The following is a 20,816-nucleotide window of genomic DNA, read 5'->3' on the forward strand; positions in this document are numbered from 1 at the left end:
CATCCCTAGCACCTCCTTTTGGCCCAGAGTGGCGGCTGTCAGCGGGTTTGACAGCAGACGCTCAATTTTGCCGGTGTCTGTTCTCGAGCCCGCTGACAGCCACGGGTTCGGAAACCGGACGCCGGCAAAATTGAGCGTCCGGTTTTTGACCCATGAGCCGCGGGCCGACTTCAAATTTTTTTATTTTTTTTTTTTACTTTTGGTAACTTTCGGGACCTCCGACTTAATATCGCCATGATATTAAGTCGGAGGGTGCACAGAAAAGCAGTTTTTACTGCTTTTCTGTGCACTTTCCCGGTGCCCGAAGAAATTAGCGCCTATCTTTGGGTAGGCGCTAATTTCTGAAAGCAAAATGTGCGGCTTGGCTGCACATTTTGTTTTCTGAATCGCGCGGGAATACCTAATAGGGCCATCAACATGCATTTGCATGTTGCGGGCAATATTAGGTTCGGGGTGTTGGACGCGCGTTTAAGGAGTAATGCTAGTGCGTCGAAAACGCACGTCCAATAGAGGGTTAACAGTGCGCTCTGTCGGAGCGCATTGTACTGTATCAGCCCGTTAGCCAGATAAGTTGGGTTGAGCCAAAGATCTGTCCTAAAGTTAGGTGGCTATATTCAGTAGTGTGGTTTCACTGTTGAATATACCTCCAGAGTTAGTCGGATACGTTTATGCATCTAGCTTTGATAGCCGGACAGTGTCTGAATATGGCCCACCCTATAGCATATATTTAGCAATTTTCAAAAGCCCGCTTACATGTTTAAAGTGCATTTACAAGTGTAAAACCCAATTTTAAACATGTACATTCTCTTTTTTTATCATGCTCAATCTGAGTAAATCAGATTAAAAAAGAATAAAATCATAGATCGCTTTAATCCAGTTTGAAGCTGAATGTGCATTCAGGTTGGGCTGGAGGATGTTCTTCTCCTCTAGTCTCAGCTGTCACTGCAAGCGTAGGACTGAGTTAGGATTAATATAGTGATGATTCCCAGCCTGTAGATAAGGATCCAAACACAGGCTCCAGAAGGCTTGCATTGAATCCTGAGATAAAGCTTCCCCTCCCCCCAAAAAAAAGACATTCCAGAAAATATTTATAGTTTGTTAGTTTGTTGTTAATCTGCTGATGTTTGTTAAAGAAGGATTCCATCTCATTTTAAATAAATGAACTCTGCAGAATGTGTTAAACAGGAGACAGACATGCTTACACACCCCGTTTGTTTGTTTTTTTGGTTTTTTTTTGCATGCCGTTTTTAACAGGTTTCTGGGACTCATCCTTAAATCACAGAAAGACTTGGGAGATTACTCAGCACGCAAAAGGACCTGCTGTCAGCAACGCTCGATCAAACAGCGGGACGTCGGACCAGCATTCGTCAAAAGACACAAGCCAGTGCTCATGTGAAATTGAGTTGTCAATAGGAAGTGACAGGCTGTGGTTTGTAAATCCTATTTTTATAGAAGAGTGTTGCAATTCCCTGCCTTCAGATGAACTTCCTGCGGAGAGCTGCAAAGAAAGTTGCGAAGTCCGTGCTCTCTCGCCAGCCTACAGGAGGCCTCCCCCGCCACCGCCCTTGCCTTCCCCTTCCCCTCAGGTTCCAAAACAGCGCAAAGAGCTTCACAGCGCTCCAATGGCCACCTGCATGGAGAAGACCACCTTCCTTCAGGAGATGAAGAGGGCCAACAAGGAGATGAAGATCAACAGCAGCCAGGTGCAGGCAAATGTGGCGAGCAAAGAACCACTCTCTTTCAGTGGTGAAACCCCCAAGAAGTTTGACCTTCCATCCATTCCTCCAAGAAGACGGTTGTCGGATAAATATCCAGAAGAGAGCCCGGCAATGGTTGGCAAGACGGGAAAATTTGAAAAGGGAGAGGAACTGATGAGCAAGAAAAAACATGTGGTTAGATTTAACAGCACCAACAATGTATTTGTGCATGAAGCAAGAACGGACCAGCTTGTGAAGGTGGCAGGCTCAGTCCACGTAAATTGTGCAGAGAGGCCAGGAATACCGAAAGATAATGAAAGCTTCGCAGAGCTACCCCAGAAGCCTACAAAGAAGGTGACGTCGCCACCTGTCCCACCTCCACGGAAGAAGAGGCTTTCTCTTCAGGTCATCAGAAACGCATCTACTCGTTCTAAACAAACAGTGGAAGAAGGCACCCCCCGAAACTCCCTGGTGACGCAGTCCTCGGTAAGGAGTGATTCTCAGGTCGGCTGCCCTATGACCCATTCAGCCATCAGTGAGGAAACAGAGGCCAGCCTGGAAGCCTGCAGCTCATCTGGGGTTAAAGGCTCTGACTCCTCTCTCAACTGCTCGGCCGGCAGTGCTGTGCTTCAGACCCCCATCTCAGAGCAAGACTCCTACTCGACAAGCAGCACCGAGGATGACCTGGAGCATCTCAGTAGTCCTTCCTTTAAAAAGTCGCCATCGGTCATGCTGGACAAAGCCAAGCACAGACTGTCCTTGGTGACTCTCACCAATGTCTTCACAGCTTTCTTGTCAGCGGACAAAAAGATGCAGAAGAAGGTCACGGAGCTGGCACAGGACAAGGCTTCTTATTTTGGAAATTTGGTCCAGGACTATAAAGCTTACAGCTTAGAGATGATGGCGAAGCAGAGCTCCAGCACGGAGATGCTTCAAGAAATCCGCCTCATGATGACCCAGCTGAAGTGTTACTTAATACAAAGCACAGAGCTGAAATCCATCATAGATCCATCTCTCTATTCGGAGGACAAAATAGGTAAAAGTCTCTAACATTTTTTTTTTGTTTGTTTGTTCTGGAAGGGGCTGGGGAAATGCTACAGCAGTGGTAAAAAAATGGGACGCTAGGTTGGCCTGATGACCCAGTGCTTACCGTGGTCCACTATCACGTGGGCATCCCTCCAGGGGCAGGAGAAGCTTGCACAGCCTGAGAGGACCCCCCAGTGGCACATCAGAGACGGTCTCAAGAGGAGATTGCCGACAGTTTGGGCCCCTAGACGTTACGGGACAGCTCTAGGTGTGGTTGGCAAGGAAGGGTGTTTGAAATATTGTCCCGTGCGTGGAATAGAGTGCCACGTCCTGCCTGCTCCTCCCCGTGTAAATTGCCCCTGCAGAAGTCCTTGTTGTGGGATCCTTCTCATATGAGGGCCTGAAGACTAAAGGTAGGAGGTGGAGGGAAGAAAAGGAAAAGCAAATGGAACCAGTTAGGATCAAGCTACAATAGATTCTGTCATCACAAAAAGGACACTAGAAATTGTCAGCTGCAGTGGTTTAAATAATCATTTTTAACTATGTCTTGGAAAGGAGACTTGCCTTACTTAATCCCTTCTTCATTTGCAGTCCAGGGGCCTTAACGAGTTCCAAACTCAGGTGAACCTCAACCACTGTAAAGAGCAAGACTCTCACCAAAATCTGAGCTCCCATGCACCTGCGCCACTGTCGTGAGCTGGGGCTCCCTGCAGAGCCTGTGCCCCTGAGCTCCTGCGCCACTGTCATGAGCTGGGGCTCCCTGCAGAGCCTGTGCCCCTGAGCTCCTGCGCCACTGTCATGAGCTGGGGCTCCCTGCAGAGCCTGTGCCCCTGAGCTCCTGCGTCACTGTCATGCCTGGGGCTCCCTGCAGAGCCTGTGCCCCTGAGCTCCTGCATCACTGTCATGAGCTGGGGCTCCCTGCAGAGCCTGTGCCCCTGAGCTCCTGCGCCGCTGTCATGAGCTGGGGCTCCCTGCAGAGCCTGTGCCCCTGAGCTCCTGCGCCACTGTCATGAGCTGGGGCTCCCTGCAGAGCCTGTGCCCCTGAGCTCCTGCGCCACTGTCATGCCTGGGGCTCCCTGCAGAGCCTGTGCCCCTGAGCTCCTGCATCACTGTCATGAGCTGGGGCTCCCTGCAGAGCCTGTGCCCCTGAGCTCCTGCGCCACTGTCATGAGCTGGGGCTCCCTGCAGAACCTGTGCCCCTGAGCTCCTGCGCTGCTGTCATGAGCTGGGGCTCCCTGCGGAGCCTGTGCCCCTGAGCTCCTGCGCCACTGTCATGCCTGGGGCTCCCTGCAGAGCCTGTGCCCCTGAGCTCCTGCGCCACTGTCATGAGCTGGGGCTCCCTGCAGAGCCTGTGCCCCTGAGCTCCTGCGCCACTGTCATGAGCTGGGGCTCCCTGCAGAGCCTGTGCCCCTGAGCTCCTGCGCAGCTGTCATGAGCTGGGGCTCCCTGCGGAGCCTGTGCCCCTGAGCTCCTGCGCCGCTGTCATGAGCTGGGGCTCCCTGCAGAGCCTGTGCCCCTGAGCTCCTGCGCCACTGTCATGAGCTGGGGCTCCCTGCAGAGCCTGTGCCCCTGAGCTCCTGCGCCACTGTCATGCCTGGGGCTCCCTGCAGAGCCTGTGCCCCTGAGCTCCTGCGTCACTGTCATGCCTGGGGCTCCCTGCAGAGCCTGTGCCCCTGAGCTCCTGCGTCGCTGTCATGCCTGGGGCTCCCTGCAGAGCCTGTGCCCCTGAGCTCCTGCGCTGCTGTCATGAGCTGGGGCTCCCTGCAGAGCCTGTGCCCCTGAGCTCCTGCGTCACTGTCATGCCTGGGGCTCCCTGCAGAGCCTGTGCCCCTGAGCTCCTGCGTCGCTGTCATGCCTGGGGCTCCCTGCAGAGCCTGTGCCCCTGAGCTCCTGCGTCACTGTCATGAGCTGGGGCTCCCTGCAGAGCCTGTGCCCCTGAGCTCCTGCGTCACTGTCATGCCTGGGGCTCCCTGCAGAGCCTGTGCCCCTGAGCTCCTGCGCCGCTGTCATGAGCTGGGGCTCCCTGCAGAGCCTGTGCCCCTGAGCTCCTGCGTCGCTGTCATGCCTGGGGCTCCCTGCAGAGCCTGTGCCCCTGAGCTCCTGCGCTGCTGTCATGAGCTGGGGCTCCCCGCAGAGCCTGTGCCCCTGAGCTCCTGCGTCACTGTCATGCCTGGGGCTCCCTGCAGAGCCTGTGCCCCTGAGCTCCTGCGTCGCTGTCATGCCTGGGGCTCCCTGCAGAGCCTGTGCCCCTGAGCTCCTGCGCTGCTGTCATGAGCTGGGGCTCCCTGCAGAGCCTGTGCCCCTGAGCTCCTGCGTCACTGTCATGCCTGGGGCTCCCTGCAGAGCCTGTGCCCCTGAGCTCCTGCACTGCTGTCATGCCTGGGGCTCCCTGCAGAGCCTGTGCCCCTGAGCTCCTGCGTCGCTGTCATGAGCTGGGGCTCCCTGCAGAGCCTGTGCCCCTGAGCTCCTGCGTCGCTGTCATGCCTGGGGCTCCCTGCAGAGCCTGTGCCCCTGAGCTCCTGCGCTGCTGTCATGAGCTGGGGCTCCCTGCAGAGCCTGTGCCCCTGAGCTCCTGCGTCACTGTCATGCCTGGGGCTCCCTGCAGAGCCTGTGCCCCTGAGCTCCTGCACTGCTGTCATGCCTGGGGCTCCCTGCAGAGCCTGTGCCCCTGAGCTCCTGCGTCGCTGTCATGAGCTGGGGCTCCCTGCAGAGCCTGTGCCCCTGAGCTCCTGCGCCACTGTCATGAGCTGGGGCTCCCTGCAGAGCCTGTGCCCCTGAGCTCCTGCGTCACTGTCATGAGCTGGGGCTCCCTGCAGAGCCTGTGCCCCTGAGCTCCTGCGTCACTGTCATGAGCTGGGGCTCCCTGCAGAGCCTGTGCCCCTGAGCTCCTGCGTCACTGTCATGCCTGGGGCTCCCTGCAGAGCCTGTGCCCCTGAGCTCCTGCGTCACTGTCATGAGCTGGGGCTCCCTGCAGAGCCTGTGCCCCTGAGCTCCTGCGTCACTGTCATGCCTGGGGCTCCCTGCAGAGCCTGTGCCCCTGAGCTCCTGCGTCACTGTCATGAGCTGGGGCTCCCTGCAGAGCCTGTGCCCCTGAGCTCCTGCGTCACTGTCATGCCTGGGGCTCCCTGCAGAGCCTGTGCCCCTGAGCTCCTGCGCCGCTGTCATGAGCTGGGGCTCCCTGCAGAGCCTGTGCCCCTGAGCTCCTGCGTCGCTGTCATGAGCTGGGGCTCCCCGCAGAGCCTGTGCCCCTGAGCTCCTGCGTCACTGTCATGCCTGGGGCTCCCTGCAGAGCCTGTGCCCCTGAGCTCCTGCACCGCTGTCATGCCTGGGGCTCCCTGCAGAGCCTGTGCCCCTGAGCTCCTGCGTCGCTGTCATGAGCTGGGGCTCCCTGCAGAGCCTGTGCCCCTGAGCTCCTGCGCCACTGTCATGAGCTGGGGCTCCCTGCAGAGCCTGTGCCCCTGAGCTCCTGCGCTGCTGTCATGAGCTGGGGCTCCCTGCAGAGCCTGTGCCCCTGAGCTCCTGCGTCACTGTCATGCCTTGGGCTCCCTGCAGAGCCTGTGCCCCTGAGCTCCTGCACTGCTGTCATGCCTGGGGCTCCCTGCAGAGCCTGTGCCCCTGAGCTCCTGCGTCGCTGTCATGAGCTGGGGCTCCCTGCAGAGCCTGTGCCCCTGAGCTCCTGCGCCACTGTCATGAGCTGGGGCTCCCTGCAGAGCCTGTGCCCCTGAGCTCCTGCGTCACTGTCATGCCTGGGGCTCCCTGCAGAGCCTGTGCCCCTGAGCTCCTGCGCTGCTGTCATGAGCTGGGGCTCTCTGTGGAGCCTGTGCCCCTGAGCTCCTGCGCCGCTGTCATGAGCTGGGGCTCCCTGTGGAGCCTGTGCCCCTGAGCTCCTGCGCCGCTGTCATGAGCTGGGGCTCCCTGCAGAGCCTGTGCCCCTGAGCTCCTGCGCCGCTGTCATGAGCTGGGGCTCCCTGCAGAGCCTGTGCCCCTGAGCTCCTGCGTCACTGTCATGCCTGGCGCTCCCTGCAGAGCCTGTGCCCCTGAGCTCCTGCGTCACTGTCATGCCTGGGGCTCCCTGCAGAGCCTGTGCCCCTGAGCTCCTGCGTCACTGTCATGCCTGGGGCTCCCTGCAGAGCCTGTGCCCCTGAGCTCCTGCGTCACTGTCATGCCTGGGGCTCCCTGCAGAGCCTGTGCCCCTGAGCTCCTGCGTCACTGTCATGCCTGGCGCTCCCTGCAGAGCCTGTGCCCCTGAGCTCCTGCGTCACTGTCATGCCTGGGGCTCCCTGCAGAGCCTGTGCCCCTGAGCTCCTGCGCCGCTGTCATGCCTGGGGCTCCCCGCAGAGCCTGTGCCCCTGAGCTCTTGCGCCGCTGTCATGCCTGGGGCTCCCTGCAGAGCCTGTGCCCCTGAGCTCCTGTGCCGCTGTCATGCCTGGGGCTCCCCGCAGAGCCTGTGCCCCTGAGCTCCTGCGCCACTGTCATGAGCTGGGGCTCCCTGCAGAGCCTGTGCCCTGAGCTCCTGCGCCACTGTCATGCCTGGGGCTCCCTGCAGAGCCTGTGCCCTGAGCTCCTGCGCCACTGTCATGAGCTGGGGCTCCCTGCAGAGCCTGTGCCCCTGAGCTCCTGCGCCACTGTCATGAGCTGGGGCTCCCTGCAGAGCCTGTGCCCTGAGCTCCTGCGCCACTGTCATGCCTGGGGCTCCCTGCAGAGCCTGTGCCCCTGAGCTCCTGTGTCACTGTCATGAGCTGGGGCTCCCTGCAGAGCCTGTGCCCTGAGCTCCTGCGCCACTGTCATGAGCTGGGGCTCCCTGCAGAGCCTGTGCCCCTGAGCTCCTGCGCCACTGTCATGAGCTGGGGCTCCCTGCAGAGCCTGTGCCCCTGAGCTCCTGTGTCACTGTCATGAGCTGGGGCTCCCTGCAGAGCCTGTGCCCTGAGCTCCTGCGCCACTGTCATGAGCTGGGGCTCCCTGCAGAGCCTGTGCCCCTGAGCTCCTGCACTGCTGTCATGAGCTGGGGCTCCCTGCAGAGCCTGTGCCCCTGAGCTCCTGCGCCACTGTCATGCCTGGGGCTCCCTGCAGAGCCTGTGCCCCTGAGCTCCTGCGCCACTGTCATGCCTGGGGCTCCCTGCAGAGCCTGTGCCCCTGAGCTCCTGCGCCGCTGTCATGCCTGGGGCTCCCTGCAGAGCCTGTGCCCCTGAGCTCCTGCATCACTGTCATGCCTGGGGCTCCCTGCAGAGCCTGTGCCCCTGAGCTCCTGCGCCACTGTCATGAGCTGGGGCTCCCTGCAGAGCCTGTGCCCCTGAGCTGGGGCTCCCTGCAGAGCCTGTGCCCTGAGCTCCTGCGTCACTGTCATGAGCTGGGGCTCCCTGCAGAACCTGTGCCCCTGAGCTCCTGCGCCGCTGTCATGAGCTGGGGCTCCCTGCAGAGCCTGTGCCCCTGAGCTCCTGCGCCGCTGTCATGAGCTGGGGCTCCCTGCAGAGCCTGTGCCCTGAGCTCCTGCACTGCTGTCATGAGCTGGGGCTCCCTGCAGAGCCTGTGCCCCTGAGCTCCTGCGCCGCTGTCATGAGCTGGGGCTCCCTGCAGAGCCTGTGCCCCTGAGTTCCTGCGTCACTGTCATGAGCTGGGGCTCCCTGCAGAGCCTGTGCCCCTGAGCTCCTGCGTCACTGTCATGAGCTGGGGCTCCCTGCAGAGCCTGTGCCCTGAGCTCCTGCACTGCTGTCATGAGCTGGGGCTCCCTGCAGAGCCTGTGCCCTGAGCTCCTGCATTGTTGTCATGAGCTGGGGCTCCCTGCAGAGCCTGTGCCCTGAGCTCCTGCACTGCTGTCATGAGCTGGGGCTCCCTGCAGAGCCTGTGCCCTGAGCTCCTGCACTGCTGTCATGAGCTGGGGCTCCCTGCAGAGCCTGTGCCCTGAGCTCCTGCACTGCTGTCATGAGCTGGGGCTCCCTGCAGAGCCTGTGCCCCTGAGCTCCTGCGCTGCTGTCATGAGCTGGGGCTCCCTGCAGAACCTGTGCCCCTGAGCTCCTGCGCTGCTGTCATGAGCTGGGGCTCCCTTCGGAGCCTGTGCCCCTGAGTTCCTGCGTCACTGTCATGAGCTGGGGCTCCCTGCAGAGCCTGTGCCCCTGAGCTCCTGCGTCACTGTCATGAGCTGGGGCTCCCTGCAGAGCCTGTGCCCTGAGCTCCTGCACTGCTGTCATGAGCTGGGGCTCCCTGCAGAGCCTGTGCCCTGAGCTCCTGCACTGTTGTCATGAGCTGGGGCTCCCTGCAGAGCCTGTGCCCTGAGCTCCTGCACTGTTGTCATGAGCTGGGGCTCCCTGCAGAGCCTGTGCCCTGAGCTCCTGCACTGCTGTCATGAGCTGGGGCTCCCTGCAGAGCCTGTGCCCTGAGCTCCTGCGCCGCTGTCATGAGCTGGGGCTCCCTGCAGAGCCTGTGCCCCTGAGCTCCTGCACTGCTGTCATGAGCTGGGGCTCCCTGCAGAGCCTGTGCCCTGAGCTCCTGCACTGCTGTCATGAGCTGGGGCTCCCTGCAGAACCTGTGCCCCTGAGCTCCTGCACTGCTGTCATGAGCTGGGGCTCCCTGCAGAGCCTGTGCCCTGAGCTCCTGCGCTGCTGTCATGCCTGGGGCTCCCTGCAGAAACTGTGCCCCTGAGCTCCTGCACTGCTGTCATGCCTGGGGCTCCCTGCAGAGCCTGTGCCCCTGAGCTCCTGCACTGCTGTCATGAGCTGGGGCTCCCTGCAGAGCCTGTGCCCTGAGCTCCTGCACTGCTGTCATGAGCTGGGGCTCCCTGCAGAACCTGTGCCCCTGAGCTCCTGCGCCGCTGTCATGAGCTGGGGCTCCCTGCAGAGCCTGTGCCCCTGAGCTCCTGCACTGCTGTCATGAGCTGGGGCTCCCTGCGGAGCCTGTGCCCCTGAGCTCCTGCGCCGCTGTCATGAGCTGGGGCTCCCTGCGGAGCCTGTGCCCCTGAGCTCCTGCGCCGCTGTCATGAGCTGGGGCTCCCTGCAGAACCTGTGCCCCTGAGCTCCTGCGCTGCTGTCATGAGCTGGGGCTCCCTGCAGAGCCTGTGCCCTGAGCTCCTGCGCTGCTGTCATGCCTGGGGCTCCCTGCAGAACCTGTGCCCCTGAGCTCCTGCACTGCTGTCATGCCTGGGGCTCCCTGCAGAGCCTGTGCCCCTGAGCTCCTGCACTGCTGTCATGAGCTGGGGCTCCCTGCAGAGCCTGTGCCCCTGAGCTCCTGCGCTGCTGTCATGGGCTCCCTGCAGAGCCTGTGCCCTGAGCTCCTGCACTGCTGTCATGAGCTGGGGCTCCCTGCAGAGCCTGTGCCCCTGAGCTCCTGCACTGCTGTCATGAGCTGGGGCTCCCTGCAGAGCCTGTGCCCCTGAGCTCCTGCGCTGCTGTCATGCCTGGGGCTCCCTGCAGAGCCTGTGCCCTGAGCTCCTGCACTGCTGTCATGAGCTGGGGCTCCCTGCAGAGCCTGTGCCCCTGAGCTCCTGCGCTGCTGTCATGCCTGGGGCTCCCTGCAGAACCTGTGCCCCTGAGCTCCTGCGCTGCTGTCATGAGCTGGGGCTCCCTGCAGAACCTGTGCCCCTGAGCTCCTGCGCTGCTGTCCTGAGCTGGGGCTCCCTGCAGAGCCTGTGCCCCTGAGCTCCTGCGCCGCTGTCATGAGCTGGGGCTCCCTGCAGAGCCTGTGCCCCTGAGCTCCTGCACTGCTGTCATGAGCTGGGGCTCCCTGCGGAGCCTGTGCCCCTGAGCTCCTGCGCCGCTGTCATGAGCTGGGGCTCCCTGCGGAGCCTGTGCCCCTGAGCTCCTGCGCCGCTGTCAGGAGCTGGGGCTCCCTGCGGAGCCTGTGCCCCTGAGCTCCTGTGCTGCTGTCATGAGCTGGGGCTCCCTGCAGAGCCTGTGCCCCTGAGCTCCTGCACTGCTGTCATGAGCTGGGGCTCCCTGCAGAGCCTGTGCCCCTGAGCTCCTGCACTGCTGTCATGAGCTGGGGCTCCCTGCAGAGCCTGTGCCCTGAGCTCCTGCGCCGCTGTCATGAGCTGGGGCTCCCTGCAGAGCCTGTGCCCCTGAGCTCCTGCGCTGCTGTCATGCCTGGGGCTCCCTGCAGAACCTGTGCCCCTGAGCTCCTGCACTGCTGTCATGAGCTGGGGCTCCCTGCAGAACCTGTGCCCCTGAGCTCCTGCGCTGCTGTCCTGAGCTGGGGCTCCCTGCAGAGCCTGTGCCCTGAGCTCCTGCGCCGCTGTCATGAGCTGGGGCTCCCTGCAGAGCCTGTGCCCCTGAGCTCCTGCACTGCTGTCATGAGCTGGGGCTCCCTGCAGAGCCTGTGCCCTGAGCTCCTGCGCCGCTGTCATGAGCTGGGGCTCCCTGCAGAACCTGTGCCCCTGAGCTCCTGCGCTGCTGTCATGCCTGGGGCTCCCTGCAGAACCTGTGCCCCTGAGCTCCTGCACTGCTGTCATGAGCTGGGGCTCCCTGCAGAGCCTGTGCCCCTGAGCTCCTGCGCTGCTGTCATGAGCTGGGGCTCCCTGCAGAGCCTGTGCCCCTGAGCTCCTGCGCCGCTGTCATGAGCTGGGGCTCCCTGCAGAACCTGTGCCCCTGAGCTCCTGCACTGCTGTCATGAGCTGGGGCTCCCTGCAGAACCTGTGCCCCTGAGCTCCTGCGCTGCTGTCATGAGCTGGGGCTCCCTGCAGAGCCTGTGCCCCTGAGCTCCTGCGCCGCTGTCATGAGCTGGGGCTCCCTGCAGAGCCTGTGCCCCTGAGCTCCTGCGCTGCTGTCATGCCTGGGGCTCCCTGCAGAACCTGTGCCCCTGAGCTCCTGCACTGCTGTCATGCCTGGGGCTCCCTGCAGAACCTGTGCCTCTGAGCTCCTGCGCCGCTGTCATGAGCTGGGGCTCCCTGCAGAGCCTGTGCCCCTGAGCTCCTGCGCCGCTGTCATGAGCTGGGGCTCCCTGCAGAGCCTGTGCCCTGAGCTCCTGCGCCGCTGTCATGAGCTGGGGCTCCCTGCAGAGCCTGTGCCCTGAGCTCCTGCGCCGCTGTCATGAGCTGGGGCTCCCTGCAGAGCCTGTGCCCCTGAGCTCCTGCGCTGCTGTCATGAGCTGGGGCTCCCTGCAGAACCTGTGCCCCTGAGCTCCTGCGCTGCTGTCATGAGCTGGGGCTCCCTGCAGAACCTGTGCCCCTGAGCTCCTGCGCTGCTGTCATGCCTGGGGCTCCCTGCAGAACCTGTGCCCCTGAGCTCCTGCGCTGCTGTCATGAGCTGGGGCTCCCTGCGGAGCCTGTGCCCCTGAGCTGGGGCTCCCCACAGAGCCTGTGCCCTGAGCTCCTGCGCTGCTGTCATGCCTGGGGCTCCCTGCAGAACCTGTGCCCCTGAGCTCCTGCACTGCTGTCATGCCTGGGGCTCCCTGCAGAGCCTGTGCCCCTGAGCTCCTGCACTGCTGTCATGAGCTGGGGCTCCCTGCAGAGCCTGTGCCCCTGAGCTCCTGCGCTGCTGTCATGAGCTGGGGCTCCCTGCAGAGCCTGTGCCCCTGAGCTCCTGCGCCGCTGTCATGAGCTGGGGCTCCCTGCGGAGCCTGTGCCCCTGAGCTGGGGCTCCCCACAGAGCCTGTGCCCCTGAGCTCCTGCGTCACTGTCATGCCTGGGGCTCCCTGCAGAGCCTGATCTGAAATGTATTCTCTGTTAGACAGTAAACTTCAACAAAGAAGGCTCTAGCCCTCCCAGTTCTGGTCCAACTTGAAGGAGACCAGGCCAGGGATAAAACTCTGGTCTGGGATCAAGCTCAGGTCTCGGACCTAGCAGAGCAAAAACTCAACCATGCTCTCTTGCTTTTTTGTTTTGTTAAATTCATGTTTTTAAAAGTAATGGTCCCTACAAAGTCCTGCTGGCAGGAAATTACCCTTACCACCCCTTAGATATCCCCCCCTTCCGTGTGCGATGAAGAGTTTGCATCACAGGAAGTTTTCTGGAAAAAAGTGCTAGTCATGGGGAATTACCTGGAACATATTGCACAGTGTGTGAGGTCTTTATGATTAATGACCGATGAGGACAAATTTTTACAGTTTGCTAAAACCTTGGAACTGGTAACCACACTCTCAGAGACTTGATGAGTTCATTCTGCAGGTTTTGCAATGGTCATCGGGGCGGGGCAGTGCACTCAGCTCCACGCTGCACACTTTTATCCTACTCCACCGTCCCGGGCATCGGGAAGTTTTAAAAACTAACATTTTAAAACACCATTTGCCTACAAACACCATCTTGTTATAGCCACAGAAAGATGGCAGGAAAGCCTAGCTCCGACTTTGAGCTTTTCTTGACCTGTTACAGCCCAGTGTCTGCTGCGTTTGGTCGCTGGGATTTAACACTGTGACCTGCGTTAACAAGTAAACATTCCCGGCCTTGCATCCCACAGGAGCAGTTCCATTGTCTGTCTAATGCTACTAAGCAATGTTACCAAAACCAAATAACTCCTGCAAGCACCAAGTAATAAAAAAAAATGTTGCCCCCTCATTCCAATGTGGGGTTTCACTGCCTTTCATTTAAATAGGATCATGTTTCAGACTCATAACACTTTAGAAAAATAAATATGCCGCCATGCCAGGGGTGGGTGGCCTGCCATGGCTTAGGACCCCGGTGCTCTGAGTGCTGAATATCAGGTCGGATGCCTTGTTCCTTAATGCAGGGTTTTTTTTTGGAGGCAGTAACTGGTGTCTGCCTTGTTCTATGCTCTTTGCATATTTTTCCCCAGTTTTAATGATTGACTGATTGCAGCTAATGCCTCACTTCATTCAAAACCTAGGATGCTTGAAGGGAGTTGCAAACAGAATTTTTTTTTTTGATACTGCAAAAAGACTTGAAATAAGACAAAAACAGTTGACAACTATTTACAGAAATGTACAAGCCCCGCACACAAGCAGGGCCGATGCAGTAAAAGGTGCGGGAAAGCCGGCGCTCCAGGTCGAGCGCCCGCTCTCCCGACGCGCGTCCAAGCCGGGCGCTAATAAGGAGGCTTTCAGCGAGTCCGACAACCTTCGCTCAATTTTACCGGCATCTGTTTTCGAACCCGCTGACCTTCAAGGGCAGATTTTTTTTTTTTGGGGGGGGGGGGGTATTTTTTAATTTTTTATTTTTGGTGCCTCCAACTTAATATCGCTATGATATTAAGTCGGAGGGTGCACAGAAAAGCAGTTTTTTTTCTGCTTCTCTGTACACTTTTCCCGGTGCTTTCAAAGTTAACGCCTACCCTTGGGCAGGCATTAATTTCTGAGAGTGAAATGTGTGGCTTGGCCGCACATTTTACTTTCTGTATTCCGGGCGAATAACTAATAGACGGATCAATATGCATTTGCGTGTGATGATCGCTATTAGTTTCGGGGGGGGGGGGGGTGTTGGCTGTGCGTTTTCCATGCGCTGTTACCCCTTACCTATAAAGCCATCTAAATTACACAGGCACACGCCCTCCCTCCCTTCCCCTGAATGTAAAATAACCCTCCACCCCTGCCTCTAGGATGAGACTAACACAGCCTGTTGCGTGAGTGAGCAAGTCCATCCATTTTACACTGCGGCCTACATCCTTTCCCTCCTGCAGAGGCCATTGTCGAGGCGGCTCTGTGCAAGTGCGTCCTGAAGCCTTTGAAGCAGGCCATCGAATCCTACCTGCTGGAGATCCACAGCGATGACGGAGCCCTGCGGCTGCTGAAAGAGAACCAGCAGGTCATCCAGTCCACAACCACCACAGACCTGGGCGTGACCACCAGCGTCCCCGACGGCAGCGTGATGGAGAAGATCGTCCACAAGTTCTCGCTCATGCACAAAGCCTACTCCCCGGAGAAGAAGATCACCTTCCTTCTGAAGTCCTGCAAGCTCATCTACGAGTCCATGTCGACGGGAAATCCAGGTACTGCTGACGCTTTCCGCTTGCCGCTGCCCTGCTGTTTCTGTGTCGCAGGAAGGGCAAAGGCATTTTCCTGGGGGTGCGCAAAATCCGAGCACACGTCGCAGTCGCCGCTAGTGAAAACGTCTTCCCGGTAAGAGCAACGGGAGAAATCCGCTACTGAGTTAGGACTCCTTGGTCCTTTATCGAGTTTTCATGCTATAACCATTAACGGGTTACTTGTATTCCTAGAGTTAGCAATTCTCTCGCCATAGGGTTGGAAACCTCCTCGAACTTGCACAAAAAATGTTTCCCTCCTAAGAATAATCAGCTTTCGTTGACTTTCAGTGGGATGCCTAGCTCTCTTTCTGCTCTCTCACCGGCTGCTTTTCTGTATGTTTAGGATTATATTGGGTCTCCCATGGCTAAATCTTTTAAGAGAGTCAATTTCCGCGTGCTGCAGAGGGCTAAAGGTTTGCGTCTGCAAAGTTACACCCCGGCTTTGGCCCGGATTTTCTAAACTGACGTAACCGTAAATCCACTTTGAAAATCAGCAGGTACCTTCTTACGCCGGCGCAGAATAAGCCCGCGCACGTAGACCTGCTAGGGAGCCAGAGAATGTGCTCAAGGCTGAAAGCCAAGCAGAGGTTTAAAAAGGCGAGGACAGGGCCCATTCACGTGGGTGTCTCCACTTCACACGCTCTCTGGGTGGGAGAAACGTGGAAGGGATTTTCCCGAAGCGACTGACGGGCTGGCCACTGTCAGAGACAGGATGCTGGCCTCAGTGGACCATTGGTCTGTCTTAGCATGGCACCTCTTACATCAGGGCTTCTCCAACTTTTAGCCAATGTGACCCATTATTAGTGCTTGAAAATTCATATGACCTCTCCCCCCACCCCCCAACAACCAAAATAAATTAGGGTCATGGCCCCCCTCCAACAATGTCTCCACTCTTTGCTCCCCTCACGCCAGTTGTCCCCTCTCTTTCAACATCCACCCCCTCTCTTAACCTCCTCCCCTCAGGCAGATCCTCTAACATCCCCAGTCTATCCCCTATCGCCCTCTTATACCCCTCAACTGATCCTCTCTCATCCACTCCCTCGCACCTTATTCCTCACTTCTTTCTCGCTCTCATCCATGTCCCCTCTTTCTCACCTCTTCCCCTCCAATCCTCCTCTCACATCCGCTGAGCAGATACCCTCTCGCTCCCCAGCTCCTCTCTGACATCCATGATTTGGTCTTTTATTTTTCATTTCCCCCACCTTCTCTCACCTTCCGCAACCAATCCTCTCCAGCTTGAACCCCCTTTTGAAACTCCCCGCCAACTGATCCAGTCCTCAAACCCCTTCCTGCGTCTGATCCTTCAACTCTTCCTCCTAACGTCCTCTTGGCCAGGCTCAGCTGCAGCATTTTCCCTTGGGGTCCCGGGCCAATGCTGGATGTCGCCCCGGTGGGAAGAGAGGGGGCGGGCTGACGTCAGGGGCAACATTTTTCTCGCGGGTAAAGGTTCACTGGCTGGCGAGGAGAGGGGAGCTGACTCGTTTACCCCCTTAGCCCATTCAGCCTTCTGGGCAAGTGTGACACCCCCCCCCCCCCCCAGCTGAAGGTTTTGTGACAACCCACCCCCTCCCATATGGGGACGTGACCCACACTTTGGGAAGCCCTGGTCTTGAATGAGGGTCTTGCCTGGAACTAGCAATACTGAAAGTGGGAAAGGCAGTGAAGTCAGATGAGTCACACGCCAGGATATCAGGCGAGATTAGAGCAGTTCTGACCGAGGGCTCTGTTCCCTCATTCTTCAGTGATGGGAGCGCTAACAAAGGACTGCAGGATGGAGGATCCTACCTACAGATTAGTTATTCTGACCTCTGTGCTGGGCGAGCTCATGAAGCCCGTCCTAGAACAAAGGACAGAGGAGCTTATTGAATCTTATTTTATTTATTTATTTAACAGTTTTATACACCGCAGTTCAGGTAACAAAGTTACTAATCACTTCGGTTCACATTTCAACAATTACAATGACAATATAAAGAATAATTTATAGTGTCTTACATAGAACAGGGTGAGTGAAACTTGGATAATAACTTACAATGAACAGGGAGACTACAATTTATATACAAAGAACTTGCAGGTACAGTGTGTGAAGTCTTGGTGGGGCCTAAAGCCACTGTCATGACGTTCAATGGGAGAGAGCCAATACGAATGGATTATTATTGTTGGAAGGATGTTGTGGAAATGTCAAGGGGAAGGGTCTTAGTGAGTTACAGCATGCAAGGCAATCAAAGGGGAGACCAAGTCAAACAAATCAGATGCATTTCTTTTACTGAGTGCCTGAAGAGTCGAGGGACGCGTGGTGGACGTGTGGCGTATGTGGGTTACAGGAAGTCTCTCGATGTTGTTCCACACTGTGGGGGGGGGGCGGGGTTCATAAACCAGCTGAGCAGCCTAGAGGTAGGAAGTGGTAGCGTGATAGGCAGCAGAGGGCAGTGGTAAATGGAAATCAGTGGGGGGCCTCGGGAGTCTGTCCTAGGTTCGGCTCTGTTCAATATTCTCATGAGTGATATTGCGGAGGGGTAACGAAAGGTCTGTCTTTTTGCAGATGGCACTAAGATACGGAGCACCAGAAAGAGTGCAAAATGTAGGAAATGATCTAAGGAAGTTTTAAGGAGTGGTCGAGGGATGATCAGCTAAGGTTTGATTTAAAAAAAAAAAAAAAAAAATTGCAGAGTCGTGCCGTCGAGACACAGAAAATGCAAGTGAGCAGGATGTGTGGGGCTGTGAGGGACCGATGAGCACCAAACAGACGAAGCCTCTTGGGGTGATCATGTCTGACGCTCTCAGGGCTGCAAAACCGTGGCGAGAGCTCGAGGGATGCAAGTAAGGAAGGGGAGAAGGTGACTGTACAAATCGTTGGCAAGGCCTCATCTGGACTATTGTCTTCAGTTCTGGGGGCTGCATCTCCAAAGAGGTAAAATTAGGGTAGAGGCGGTCCAGAAAAAAAAAAAAGAGGCGTCCACGTGGTGTAAGGTCTGCACCACGAGCCCTTTGAAAGGAGACTTGGAGACCCTAGGAATGTAGATCCTGGAGGAGCAGAAGGAGAGGAGATCAGAAATGCACAAGAAGCATTTTTCAGGAAGTTGTGGGACAAAATGTGGTAATATGCGACCGAAATGACGCAAGCTGAAGAAACTGCATCTCGGACAGGGAGCTGCATGTAAGAAACGGCCTCCCAGCGCAGGTGCTGGAAGCGCAAACGGCAGAAGAATCGGGAGGCAGCTGGGTATTTAAAACCCCGGGTCTGTCTGGCCGAGGCTTTTGAATGTTGACCTCCAAGCTTTCACCTTCAAACTCGCTTAAAGCTTAGGGTGGTAGGTATGTGCTGACAAAGCAAGCGCAGGCGTGCTGCTGAATATCCCCAGGTGTCCTCAAGATTGCCAGGAATAAACTCACTTATCCCGCTGTCTTAGCAGGGATATTCAGCGGTGTGGGCCCGCTTTTGAATATCCCCAGCTGTCTTAAAGCTAGCTAGATAACTTTATCTATTGTCCTAGAGCTATTTAATATGTTTATTAAAAAGTCTTATAGTCTGCCACTTCCTTGCACAAAGCGTTCAGACCGGATCACATGTAAAGATACATAAGTGCCCGATGGTAGTGGGAAGCCCACTACCATCGGGCACTTAAAGAAAACTACATCTTGTGAGAAAAAGACACAAAAAAATAGTAAAAATGAACTGAGATGTTAAAAGAGAAAATCAGCGATGTGAAGACTTGCCCCCCCCCCCCCCACGTCATGACGACCAGCCAGCGGCGACCCGATTCTGTTTCATTGTAAACCGGTTTGATATGCATTTTATGCAGGAAAATCGGTATAAAAAAACTTAAAATAAATAAATAAATAAATAAAATAATGATTACCGTAATATCACATCTAACATTCATATAAAATATTAAAACATGCATAATAATAATAATAGAAAAGCTGTCTATCGTTCAACCAAATGCTTCCTCTAACAGAACCGCTTTTATACACTTTCTGAATACCTTAATGTTGCGTTCTTCCCTAAGCTGTGGGGGTGAAAGAAAGGAAAAAACCCTTGCATGGGTCACTTCACGACTAAACTCCCTGATAGCCGGCACGTGCACCGACCTTTTACCCTCTGAGCGTAATGTGCCGTGCTGACGTGCACCAATGAATCTTACTTTGAAGTACGCACGGATACTCGGGAGACAGCAACTTATGCATGATTGCCAGCATCTTGAACCTCGATCGGTATATGATCGGCAGCCAATGCAATGGTGGTCGGATATGGATCTTCTTTCTTTAAACCCATGATGATCCGTGCAGCTGCATGCTGTACCAGCTGCAACGCATGCAGTGGCCTCTCTGGGAGACCCACACATAGGCTGCTACAGCAGTCTTAATAGCCCTAAAACAAGGGACTGCAATGCTGTTCTGAAATGTTGAACAGGCAACCCAAGTTTTTAAAGATTTTAACATTCTTATCTTACAAAATGCTATCTTGGCCACCTACCGTACCTGTGGACACATTGTTAGCTGTGAATCGGGTAAAACTCCCAGATATCTTTTTACCTCAGTTCACAGGGATAACAAATTGCCTTCAGAAGTGACAGTGGCCATATTATGATCACATGGGTTTTTCCTTAGCCACAAAAGCCTAGTTTCCATTATATTAAAGCATAACCCACTGCTAGCTAACCAGCTTTTTATCATACACATACAGTGCTGTAAATACTTCCTGGGAAGGATTCTATTTGCATCACAGGGAAAATATAGAAATATAGAAACATAGAAATGACGGCAGAAGAAGACCAACCAGCCCATCCAGTCTGCCCAGCAAGCTTTCGCACTTTTTTTTTTCTCTCACATACTTATGTTTCTCTTGGCTCTTAGTAACCTTTTTTATTCTATTTCCCTTCCACCCCCGCCATTAATGTAGAGAGCAGGAACTGCATCTAAGTGAAATAGCTTAATTAATTAGGGGTATTAACCACTGCAATAAGCAAGCTACTCCCATGCTTATCTGTTTATCCAGACTATGTAATTCAGTCCTTGTTGCCTGAATATAGATCCACCTTTCTTCATTCCCCCCTGCCGTTGAAGCAGAGAGCCATGCTGGCTATGCATTGAAAGTGAAGTATCAGTCTTGCTCCCCTGCCGTAGAAGCAGAGATTCCTCCCCTGCACCTCATTTTACAGTTATGCCAGTCTGTTAGAAATAAACTGGTTTTCTTTAAGCATAGTTTGTTACATTTCTGAAAAATTCCCAATATCCTTTCTAAGAGTATCTCAAAAATTTTATATTCACGGTAACTCAGTTTTGAAATGATTATCCAAAATACCCAGAGAGCTGGCTACAGGATTTATTTGATTGGATATGTTATTCAAAGCTTGTTTCACATCCCAAGTAGCATCTAATGTAATTGAGGCAGGTCTTACCAGCTCAGACATATGTATGAAAGGAAATTCAAAGGCTTCTCTTACCAGTTGCTGAGAAGTGGAGCTGCTAGTGATTGTCCCCGGCTTCCCCCGAGATTTCAGGCAGCACCGAAGCACTCCACGAGAAGCTCCCAGCCTCAGAACTCGGGCGGATGCCCTCTTTAACTTCGAGCAATGCCGATCCATGGAGCGGGTCCAGTGATCTTGCCTTGGCGGGATTAGCTGGGGCTGCCTGTTCTTCCAGGGATAGAGATGTCAAAAGCTCAGGGAGAGCGTCGGGTTCAGCTTCCTCCCAGTCGTCCTCCAGCGGGCCGAGTCCCGGAGTCGAAGGTCCCCGCCGCACATCAGTGTCCATCAGGCCCAAAACTCGAGACATCGGAAAAGCAAGCAAAGCCTCTCGCTCTCTGGCCCGTCGCTTCCTACCAAAGTGAGGCATTTTGAGGAAAATCGGAGACCCGATGGGAGCCATCTCAAGCGTGTCCTGCTAGGTCAGCCATCTTGGCTCCATCACTGACTAATTTAGAGCTGTTGCTGTTATAATCTGGTGTGGTTGTGGACCCTGGATCGTAGTGAGAGCTGACTCCACCCACAGGGAGGAACCCTGTGGGGACTCACCATGATAGGCGTGGTCTCAGCTGAGATGGACACAGTGGTAATGAGACTTTATTAGATTGGAACGTAAGTGAAGTACCCACCGAGTGGGCAGAGAGACACAGTCCAGAGTAGTAATGTGGCTCAGTAATGATATCCTCGGTAGTGGCCCGCGCAGCAGGGTACGCCAGGGAACTCTTTCT

General features: G+C 56.1%; 1 protein-coding gene across 3 annotated transcripts in view; it reads left to right on the forward strand.

The window, feature by feature from the left end:
* Nucleotides 1-20,816, forward strand: part of RIN3 (Ras and Rab interactor 3) — a 133,066-nt gene that overhangs the window by 93,371 nt on the left and 18,879 nt on the right. For all 3 annotated transcript variants that reach the window (XM_029597826.1, XM_029597825.1, XM_029597827.1), the window contains 2 exons: nucleotides 1,255-2,733; nucleotides 14,279-14,587. In XM_029597826.1, the coding sequence (XP_029453686.1) occupies nucleotides 1,255-2,733; nucleotides 14,279-14,587 (1,788 nt within the window). The remainder of the gene's footprint in view (nucleotides 1-1,254; nucleotides 2,734-14,278; nucleotides 14,588-20,816) is intronic.

The sequence above is a fragment of the Rhinatrema bivittatum genome, chromosome 4 (genome assembly GCF_901001135.1).
Source record: "Rhinatrema bivittatum chromosome 4, aRhiBiv1.1, whole genome shotgun sequence".
Classification (NCBI taxonomy): Eukaryota; Metazoa; Chordata; class Amphibia; order Gymnophiona; family Rhinatrematidae; genus Rhinatrema; species Rhinatrema bivittatum.